Consider the following 11,217-nt stretch of genomic DNA (forward strand, 5'->3'; position numbering starts at 1 on the left):
TATAAAGGGGCGGGGCAGGCAACGGAGGACGCTTGGGCAGAAGGAAAGATTGAGGAGGATGCGTCGTGAGTGCGTGTAAGGTTATAAGGTACGCTTGGAGGGTATTGCCAGGGCGGGACGGGACGGGCAAGCGCGGGCCTAGGTTAAGAGGGCGTGGCGGGGCAAGCAACGGACGACGCTCGCTCAGAGGACAAAAGGAGAAGGATGCGCTATAAGAACGTATGTGTAAGGTTAAGGTAAGCGAGGTGAGTTAAGGTGAGGCGGGGCAGGGCGGGACGAGGCGTGGCGGGGCGGGGGGAAAGCGAAGCGGGTCGAGGTTATAAAAGTTGAGGTTACGAAGTCGAGGTTATATTAAAGGCGAGTCTGGTAACAATAGGGCAAAAAGAGAATGCAGCTCCGTTAGCACCTGTGATATGTGGGTAAGCAGAGATAGCATAGGGTAGGTTAGGATAGGTCAGGATAGGATAGCATGGGATGATAGGTTATGATAGGATAGCATGGGTTAGGTTAAGTTAGGAACGAGAAGAAAGTGCGCTACGTGTGAAATAAGGCTAAGCAGGGATTGGATAGGATAGGTTAGGTAGGTTAAGTAAGGATATGGATAGGTTAGGACAGGTTAAGTAAGGACATGGATAGGCTAGGTTAGGTTAAATAAGAATATGGATAGATTAGAATAAGTTAAGTAAGGATAAGGATAAAACGATAGAATAGATAAGTTGGGTTTAAGACAGGAAGGAATAGGTTAAGATAGAATAGGTCTGAAGTTGAAATAGGTTAGCTGAAGTTGGGTTATGGGAAAGAATAGGTTAAGATCGAAGAAATAGGTTAAGATAGAATAGGTCTGAAGTTGAAATAGGTTAGCTGAAGTTGGGTTATGGGAAAGAATAGGTTAAGATCGAAGAAATAGGTTAAGATCGAATTATTAGGTTAAGATAGAATAGGTCTGAAGTTGAAATAGGTTAGCTGAAGTTGGGTTATGGGAAAGAATAGGTTAAGATCGAAGAAATAGGTTAAGATCGAAGGATTAGGTTAAGATAGAATAGGTCTGAAGTTGAAATAGGTAAGCTGAAGTTGGGTTTAAGATGGGAAAGAATAGGTTAAGATTGAAGAAATAGGTTAAGATCGAAGGAATAGGTTAAGACAGGATAAGTTTGAAGTTGCGTTAGGTAAGGTACGAGGACTCTCAGAACGGGACGGGTCGCGGAGAGTGTATGGGAGAGGACCGGGGAGCCACGCCAACAAGACCATAAGGAGGATACGGGGCGAGGGGTATACGATGTGTGAGGTCTTAGCGCGTTGCAAGTCACGCCGCATAATGGGGTGTCCAGCGCGCCAAAGGAAGAGGGTTTTATGGGGCACAGCGAGGGATGTTGAGGAAGGAAGGGAGACGAGGGCGAGGGTGACAAGCAGGGTGAATCCGGGATGGAGGGGACAAAGAGAGAGGGAGAGAGGGAGAAAGGGGGATGGGAGCATAGTAGAGCAGGTGGAGGATGGAGAACGAGAAGGGTAAGATAAGAAAAGGAGAGGATAGAGATAGAGGGAATGGAAAGAGGGAAGAATAGAGGGGTGGAATGGCGAGGATATACTGGAGCAGGTGGTGGATGAGTGGATGAAAAATGGATAGGATAAAAGAGGAGATGAAGCAAGGAGGAAGGATAGATACAGAGAAGGATAGAGGGAAAGAAGGAAGGAAGGAGAGGGAAGAGGCGAGGGTTTAGAGGTCCAGATGGTGGGTAATGAACGCCAAGAATAAGATAAAAAAAGATGATACCAGAAAGAGGGATAGATAAATAGATGGATAGAGATAGACGGGAGGGAAGAAGGGAGAAGAGGAGGTAAGCGAGGAGTGGTGTAGGTCGCGGATGACGAACAGAGGGGTTAGATAGGAGGAGGAAAATTCTGCAAGACGAAGAAACGGCGTAGAAGTGACGCAAGAGCAGGAGCAATGACCTTGTAAGAATGACGTATGAATGCAGAGGAAAGACTGAAAGAAGATAAGAATAATGCAGGAGTAAGGATGACTGGTAAAGAGAGACGAATGGAAGTAGAGGAAAAGATAAGATGAAAGATAGATGAGCTTGTAAAAATGGGGAATGAGAGAAGAGGGTAAAGATGATGCAAGAGGGAGAGGAAGATGGGCGTGTAAGGATGACGAACGAAAAAAAGAGGGTAAGAATGATGCAAGAGGAAGGAAAATTGATAAAAAGAGGGTGAAAGATGAGCTTGTAAAAATAGGGAGTGGGAGAAGAGGGTATAGATGATGCAAGAGGAAGAGGATGAATTTATAGGGATGACAAGTGAAAAAAAAAGAGGGTAAGACTGATGCAAGAGGAAGGAAAATTGATAAAAGAGGTTGAAAGACGAAAGATGAAAGACTGAGACAGACGAATGGAAGAAGAGGGTCAAGATGGGGTGACGAATGAAGGAAGGCAAGGATGATGAAGGAGTAAAATATAATCGTGAGGAAAGTGAAGGAAAGGAGATGAAGGGAAAGGATAAAAGAAGAGGAAATGTTGTGAAAGATGACGAATTAAAGAGAAGAGGAAAGGAAAGAGAGATGTGAGCAAGAGAGACATTCGTAACATGGTAAAAGGAAGGTGAAAGAAGGTAAGGACCAAAGGAAAAAAGAAAGACTAGTGGAAAAATGTCGAGTATATAAAAAAAAAAAAAAAGAATGACACGAAAGCAAGAGCGATTCAAGAGGCAGGTGAGGAAAAGTTGAGTATAAAAAGAATGACTGGAAGAGCGACAGATGCAAAACAAAACGCAGGAAAGGTAAGAATGATGCAGGAGACGAGAGACTTATAAGGCAGGTGAAGGACTGCGGAGGAGAAAGGAGCATGAGGTCAACGAAAAGGGGAAAGATTGATGTGATAAAGGTACAAAAAGAGGCGGGCAGGTAAAAGCGATGATATTAAGAGGGGATATTCTTAATGGGGCTATTACACTGGGCAAATTTTCCGTGGATCATCAGTCAAACCACGATTCCCGCTAGCGTGGTTCTCATTTGTTTCTTGTTATTGCTGCTGCTGATGGTGAGTAATATACCGTCGTTCTTCTTTTAAATCTATCGTAACTTTGGAAGATCGTGGACACGTCAGAAAACCATGGAAATATGAGAACCACGCCAGCGGAAATCGTGGTTTGACTGAAGATCCACGGAAAATTTGCCCAGTGTAATAGCCCCTTAAGGCAGGTAAAGGGGATCAGGGGAAAAGTGAGGACAACACACCTGGAGACGACACAAGGTAAAGAAATAATGGAGGTAAATACGGACTAGAATTGTGAGGAGGAAATACCCGGACGATACAAGAACAGCTGGAACGAGAGAAGGTAATAAAAATACTCAACATAATACATATCCTTGAGGTCAATATTCCTTAACGTAACCAGCCTGAGAGATGAGACGGAGAAGAGACAGGGCGACGAGATAAGTGTGTGTATGAGAAGAGATAAGAGTTAACAGTGAGACGGAGATACAGTATTATTATTCAATATTACAAAACACTCACGTTATCAGAAGCAGAAATAACAAATACTGTGCCTCCGATAACGGCTCCGATGATAAGACGAAGTGAACTAGGAAGCTAAACTCAACAATAAGTGTATTGAGCTAGAAATGAAAGCACCGCCTTGTAATGCCTTCCCCGTTTTTCCTGCCTCGCCTTGAAGTGACCGTGACTTCATATATTGCTTTCCCGAACCAGACGAGGAGCCGCTTCCGACTTGTATGCGTGCACTTGTCGAGGTGTGTGCGTGTGTGTGTGTGTGTGTGTGTGTGTGTGTGTGTGTGTGTGTGTGTGTGTGTGTGTGTGTGTGTGTGTGCCTTTGTCTCGTCCCACACGAGCTGCCAGACATTTCTGAGTCACTCTTCTGAGAAAAAGCCATAATTATATAGATGGTGGTGGTGGTGATGGTGGTGGTGGTGGTGATGATGGTGGTGATGGTGGTGGTGTTGAGACGACAGAGGAGTGGTTTAGCAGCAAGTAGTGTGTGTGTGTGTGTGTGTGTGTGTGTGTGTGTGTGTGTGTGTGTGTGTGTGTGTGTGTGTGTGCGGGCGTCAGCAGGGCCATCACGAGGGTGGAAAAGTGAAAGCCAAGGTCAGCACACGTCAGCAGGAAAGTGGGTGTATAGGTCAACTTTCTCCCCAAGGACAACAACAGCAACAACAGCAGAAACAACAACAACACACACACACAGGCCTACTTATCGCAACTCAGCTACTTAAGGATAACAAAGAGATAAGTCAACAAATAAATCAACGAAAATATAAATTAAAACACAGATAATGAGTTAAAATTACAATGTTACGCACTGAGAGAGAGAGAGAGAGAGAGAGACCTATTTATGCCCCTCAAGATATTATTTTCCTTATCTATTAATTTTTGGGGCCAGTAAAGATGCGAGGGACGTTTTTATCAGCAAGAGGCCATTATAGTTATCTGGCATGTTTACTTTTTGCGTGTGTCGAGTCCTTGGCCGACGTGAATACAAAATAATGCTGAAAAGACTCTTGAAGGTCGAAAAACAGGCTAATAAGTGTCTTTTTAGTGCAGGGCGCGATTTATGCTTCCCTGGCGCTGAAGGTGAAGCTTGTGGGAAAAATATGTAAGAACGTGGCCTGAAAATACCAGCGACAATTACACACACACACACACACACACACACACACACACACACACAGTAATTTATATAAGGTAAATATGCAATGAAGAATGAATGATTGAATAAAAGAGGGAAAAGATAACGTATCACCAAATATATATCAACAACCTCATGACATTTTGGGGAGCGTCATGATGATTCCATTCATTAATCTCTCTCTCTCTCTCTCTCTCTCTCTCTCTCTCTCTCTCTCTCTCTCTCTCTCTCTCTCTCTCTCTCTCTGTGTGTGTGTGTGTGTGTGTGTGTGTGTGTGTGTGTGTGTGTGTGTGCTCTAGCGGCAAAGTGATGATATAATTAATGTGTTGATGACGACGACGATGATGATGATGATGATGATGAGGAGGAGGAGGAGGAGGAAGACGTGGAGGGAGAAGCATAATTTCTTAGTATAAATCAAATCATTTCTATTAGTGTCGATGCATAACAGACTTTCCCAAGAAACGCGAAGCACATATAGACACAACACACTCAGTTCCTCGGCGGCGGCAGGGCAGCCCCCGCCTCCCTGAGAACACTGCCACACAGATCTACATTCTGCGCACTTCGCACGGCCAAAGACCCCTCCTGACCGCTCCTCTTCCAGAAATTATCGTCCAGATCCAGAGCGCAGCGAGTGTCGTCCCTACACAGTTGTTTACAAGGCCACGGGGTCAGCCACTCGGAGAAGGACTTGACTCGTCTGAGGCGAGTCGCCTTGAGCCTCTTTGATGGCTGCCATAATATTAACCAATTATGACATTTACAAAATAAATCGTGATTAGTCTGAAGCAAAAAGGTTGGAATGACTGTGAATCAACGTGACAGTGCGTGATTTCCTAGTAAGGCAGCTGTGAACCCACAAGTCAAAACCAAGGCTCGGGATGTCCTGAGTCAACGCGCCCCTCGCCACGCCCACGACAGGCTTGTGGAGGCTCAATGCAAGGAGACGGAAAAAGGGCAACTCGAGATACGGTTCCGGGCAGTGGTCAAAACCTAGAGTAGAGCAGGGGAGCGGGTCATTGCAACGGCACAGGAGCGGAAGGTTACCCCTAACTGGTACCCGCTTTGTGATGGTGACGCGTGCTGGGTGGATGCCCGGGGGGGGGGAAGGCTGGCGAAAAGGTCATAGTGTACAACGGTAGGGTCGTGAGAGCAGGCTGGTGGACGAGCTTACAGAAATAACGAGGACTAATGGCGGCTGTGTGGGGACGGCTTAACGTTGTGCTTGAACCCCAATGACTGGCACTGACACGACACTCCAGAGGGGGAATTAGAGAGGCACTATTATAGATTTCTTTTAGATAGATAGGCGAATAGATAGGTGGGTAGATAGATATGGATAATGCCCGAAACTAAATACTGACGATCGCCAATTACATACTGCAGCATAGCCACACGATACATGTTGAAAATGTCTGAATGAAATACCTGTTAGGAGAAAGTCATTAAAGTTCATATCTGAGAGAGAGAGAGAGAGAGAGAGAGAGAGAGAGAGAGAGAGAGAAAATGTCCTTTCAAAAGACTCAACTCATTTAAGTACCTTTACCATCATGCACCCCAGACCCCCCCCCCCCCCACACACACACACACACACTGGTGCCTCCTGTCCTGTAGCAGTGAATCGGGTAGAAGGGGATTCAGAGGGCGGCTGAAAGAAATGGTGTACCGGTATTACAGAAACGTCGATATTATTATTATTATTATTATTATTATTAGTAGTAGTAGTAGTAGTATCATTACCACCACTACCACGATCTTTACTGGTCCAGGAAGAAGTTCTACGATCATCGGCATCATCAGCGCCTCCCGCGGCGGGGCTAGGAGGGAAGCATTCAACAGGGGGATCATGAGGTACGCGCGGCCCCGGGATCTGGGAGTTAGTTCATGACGCGGAGGAACAAGCAACAGGAGGAGGAGGAGGAGGAGGAGCCATCCGCCGCCCGTGGCCTGGGAGGGAAGCGAGGCCACCCGGTGCCGTCGCCATGACACACATAGTGACAACCGAACACCATGCAGCGGGACCTGGCCTCTCTCTCTCTCTCTCTCTCTCTCTCTCTCTCTCTCTCTCTCTCTCTCTCTCTCTCTCTCCTGTCGGGGCTCCACCATCACCACAGACCGCAGGGGCTGGGGTGGGTGAAGGGGAGGCGCGGGGGGGTTGAAGGAGAGGCTCGGGGGGGTAGGGGGGAGGCGCGGGGGGGTAGGGGGGAGGCGGAGGCACAACTGTACCCACTCTATTGGCCCTCAGGTGATAGGGTGTATCTGGGTCACTGCTCTCTTATCGCCTCTGGTAACGCAAACTGCTCACGCAACTTGCTGACCTCCCTCACAAACACCCCCCCCCCCCCCCCCTCTCTCTCTCTCTCTCTCTCTCGGAACCTCATGGAGGGTCAGTCTAAGTTACAGTGCCTGAACAATCATTTACTTAAATCATTTACCAGTTCCTGTTATTGAACTACTTCAACAATCGGGGAATTTGAGCTCACAAACAACCTTTTCACGTGCATCTCGTGAGAGGCCGCGCGTCCCTAGGTCTGTTTCACGTGCTGAAAGTGTTACACAACCCTTGGCCGCGTAGCGAACGGCCACGGACGCCGGCCCTGCAGCACCGCCACCTGCTTCGTCTGGGTCAGGATCAGCGCGAGGCCGCGAGCCGCTTGTGGGGCAGAACTGTGCCACCGGGACGCCGGCACGAGCACTCAAGGGAGAAGCAAGTTTTATAATGTCACGCGCGATAAGGAGATAACACCCATCACTCCGCTTATTCACAATCATTTGCGTGATAACGAGTGCAACGACCAGCGGAGAGCGTGCTGGCATTTTTCACCATTACCTCACTCAGGCAAATACCTTATCATTCTGGGAAAGGGCCAATGTGACCCCGCCACGGTTGTATATGGACAGGAGGGACCGGGGTGGGGGTGGGGGGTGGGGGGGGGGGGGGCTAGTACTTCATGCTAACACTCAAGTGTGGACACTATCTATTGAGGACATCTGTGACAAGCACGCGGTCAGGGGACAATACCTGATAACGAGGAGGTGTCGGAGGGCGAAGCCATGGCGCGGGGGAGCAGCAGGGCGTTGGTGGGGGCGACGGGGGCAATGCCGTGCGGGGGGCTGGGGGAGTTGAGGTCGAGATCCCAGAAGTCAAGGTCCACCTCTCCGATGTCTGAGGAGGCCAGGGAGGTGGGAGGACTCATGCCAACGCTGACGCCGACGCTGACGAGGGCTGGCGGTGAGAGGGCGCCGGGACTGGTGAGTGGTGACGAGCTGGACACCTCGGAACAACTCTCGTCCCCCATGGTGGAGAGGTTGAGTGTGGCCACACCAGAGCCCAACACAAACATTCCATCGACACGTGCCGTCGCCAGCACCTTGGCCATACGAGGGTCACGCGTCGCTGTCCACTGACCGTCGCACGCGAGTCAAGCACGGGTCTAATGCGTCACTTGGAGGCGGACACTAAGCTTACGAGGGTAAGCCGTCGGTGGGAGGCGAGGCGGCTACAGAGGGGATCATCTTAGGCTACAATTCCGGATCACTTATGTAAAGGCCAGAGCCATCTTCAGCGGGAGTGTGTGTGACTCCACCCACTCTCACTACGGCGGCGGCGCTCCTCGTGTGGGTTAAGTGTGCCCTGTCAGCAATCTCTCGGTGAATGGGTGACGTAGTATTTAGGTCAGGTGCCGTCGGTTACCAGGTCAGGTAGAAAGCAACTTTTCCTTTCACTTGGCTTTCCTCGTGCAACAGGTTCAGGAAAACTTGACGAAGGAGTGAAGGCACGGCCGTGCGGGGGTGGCGGGAGTCAGCGAATGAACTTGACCTTGTGTGCCGCTGGAACTCTCGCGAGGCCAGTCACTCCAGCACTGAGACGCCGCGGCTCTTGTACACAGCAAGGGAGTATTGACGACTTATCTTATCACGCACGTCTTGTTATCGGTTAAACTGAGGCGGGGGTCACGGGGCTGCGGGCTCTCTGTTACTGAGCCACTGCCAAGAAGCAAAGGTAAATAAAAACAGGCATACAATAGCGTCTGGCACTCTCTTGCATCAACAAAACAAAAATGAAGTTCTGACGGTGAGTGATCGCGTTATCAACACAACTACTGCCACTCGCGGCGAAGTGTCCCTCTGCTGCAGCACCTCCTGGGTAGAGGTAAAGCGAGAGGCACGCGGGACGCAGGATTCAACAACGTAGCGGGGAGGAGCGGACACGAGCTATCAAGTGCTCACCCGACGACGGCTGGCGGGCAACTGACAGGGTGACCGACCCTGAGATATCTCAGGACTCGGGGCCGGGCAGGCAGGCAGGTAGGCCAGACTCCCCTGCCGCTCCACCTGTTGCGGCGCAGCCCTTCTTAATGTCTTCCCTTTTCAAACAAAAGTAGTTTGACACACTGAACCTCGAATAACATTTCTGACAAACCTAATAAGGCCGAAAGGAAAGCTTCGTTAAAGTGATGCAAGGCGAGCGTCAGCAGCGGGCGTGTTGAGCGCGGCGGCGGCGTGTGGCAGCTCCCCGCGCCCTCCCCTCCTCGCCCCGCCCCCAAGCACGAAGGATAACACACAGGGAGCCACGAAAACACTCCAAGTCGTGAACCTCAATCGGATGCAAGGATGACTCGCACCTCCGTTTCCTCCTCCTCCTCCAAGAACTTGGAGAGAAGCAGGAGAAGTAGGGGAGGGGGAGGAGGACCCTCCCTGCCGGTCTCCTTCGATAGGCACGACTGCTTGAGTGTCTGTCGGCCAGAGTCGGTCTGACAGTCTTAATGTGGCACACACACACACACACACACACACGAGATTCGGGCAGTATTCAAGATAGGATATGAACCTTGGTGGTGGTGGTGGGAGGGGAGGGGAGAGGCAGGACTTGAGGGTGGAAGGAGTGCATACAGGGCGTGAGAACCCCCTTTTCTCCACCCTTCCCCCGCTTCCTCCTTCCCTCTCGCCGATGTCCTGCGGTGCCTTCACCCCCTCCTCGACTCGTAGCCTCTTCCTGCCGGGAAAGTTGCCGGTCTGGGAGGGGGGCGAGGGGCAGTGCGGCCCCCCGCAGCCCACATCCGGCCGTCGCCAGCTCCTTACCGCAAACTCTAAGCCTGGAAGACACGGCGGCAGCCACCCGCCACGCCGCACGCCTCCTTCACACGCCTACCCGCCGTGTCTTCCCATGGGTCACGCCTCACACGGACTGACAAGCAGCCCACTAGGAGGGAAATTAATGCCAGGAAAGTATCGAGTCTCAGGTAATGGATCCAGGGAGATCTGGCTCGAGGTGTCATTTGAGTCGGGCCGTCCGCCTAATCTCAACGAATCTGGTGTCTCCACACGGCCGTCGCCGCCGACACCGCCGCCGCCAGCCCCTCCCGCCGCGTCCTAATGGCCGTCATCACCTCTCGTCCGACGCGCACCCCATACCCTCTCTTTAACCGCAGTAAAAGTAGCACCAAAGGGGTAAGAGCTCGACCCCTCCCAGCAACGAGCCGCGGGGCGTTACGAGACGACCCAGCTAAGTGAGGAGGGTTCGATCTCACGGGTGGATTCCGGCGCTACTTTCCTCTCCTTGATTACGCTCTATTCCTTTCCACCATCCTCCTCTGCAACTCCATCTCATAATCGTATGTAATTTTCTCTCTCTACTATCCTTTCCTTTGCTTCCAAACTGCGTCTCCTTCCCCTTCTCTTACACGACTTATCATTTGTCCGTCCTTCCCTGCTCATCAACCTCCCTTCGCCTCCTTCCCTCCTCATCTCAATGGAAGCCAAGGTGACAACTCCTTTGCTAAATCACTCCTTCCCAGCCTCCGCCTGTTTAACGCCACGCACGGCCACGCCCCGCCATCACGAGGCGCACACTTGACGGGGCGCCGCTGGGATGCCCCGCCCCGTCCTTCGCTGGGAATGGCGGTGACCTTACGAGCACGAGGAGGACAAAGGCCTCGAGGAGGAGGGAGGAGCGAGCCGAGATTCGGGGAAACAAATGCACAAAAACTGGGATTGATTTATGTAAACAAAACCTGACCATGGCAACGGGAAAAATAAAAGTGTGACCGCGAACTCTGGAATGTTAATGACCGAAATCCACCACCACAACCACCATCATTACTACTACTACTACTACTATTACTACTACAAGAGTTATTATTACTACTACTACTACTACTACTACTACTACTACTACAAGAGTTATTACTACTAACTACCGCTACTACTACGTATACTACTACTACTACTACTTTTTTTTTACAACAAAGGAGGCAGCTCAAGGGCACAAAAAAAGGAAACAATAATAAAAAAAAAGCCCGCTACTCGCTGCTCCTAAAAAAGAATCAGAAGAGGTGACCGAAAGAGAGGTCAGTTTCGGGAGGAGAGTTGTCCTGATACCCTTCTCTTGAAAGAGTTCAAGTCGTAGGCAGGAGGAAATACAGATGAAGGAAGATTGTTCCAGAGTTTACCAGCGTGAGGGATGAAAGAGTGAAGATGCTGGTTAACTCCTGCATAAGGGGTTTGGACAGTATAGGGATGAGCATGAGTAGAAAGTCGTGTGCAGCGGGGCCGCGGGAGGGGGGGAGGCAT

General features: G+C 50.2%; 1 protein-coding gene across 9 annotated transcripts in view; it reads right to left on the reverse strand.

The window, feature by feature from the left end:
• LOC127003779 (ecdysone receptor-like) overlaps positions 1-10,648 on the reverse strand; it is a 48,194-nt gene extending 37,546 nt beyond the window's left edge. For 3 of the 9 annotated variants that reach the window (XM_050870806.1, XM_050870801.1, XM_050870804.1), the window contains exon 1: positions 7,667-10,648. In XM_050870806.1, the coding sequence (XP_050726763.1) occupies positions 7,667-8,024 (358 nt within the window). In that variant the 5' untranslated portion in view covers positions 8,025-10,648. Of the gene's footprint in view, positions 1-7,134; positions 7,359-7,666 lie in introns of those variants that run through there. The other 6 variants (XM_050870805.1, XM_050870800.1, XM_050870802.1 and 3 more) reach the window with 4 other exon arrangements.
• Positions 10,649-11,217: the final 569 nt, after the last annotated feature.

The sequence above is a fragment of the Eriocheir sinensis genome, chromosome 26 (assembly GCF_024679095.1).
Source record: "Eriocheir sinensis breed Jianghai 21 chromosome 26, ASM2467909v1, whole genome shotgun sequence".
NCBI lineage: Eukaryota > Metazoa > Arthropoda > Malacostraca > Decapoda > Varunidae > Eriocheir > Eriocheir sinensis.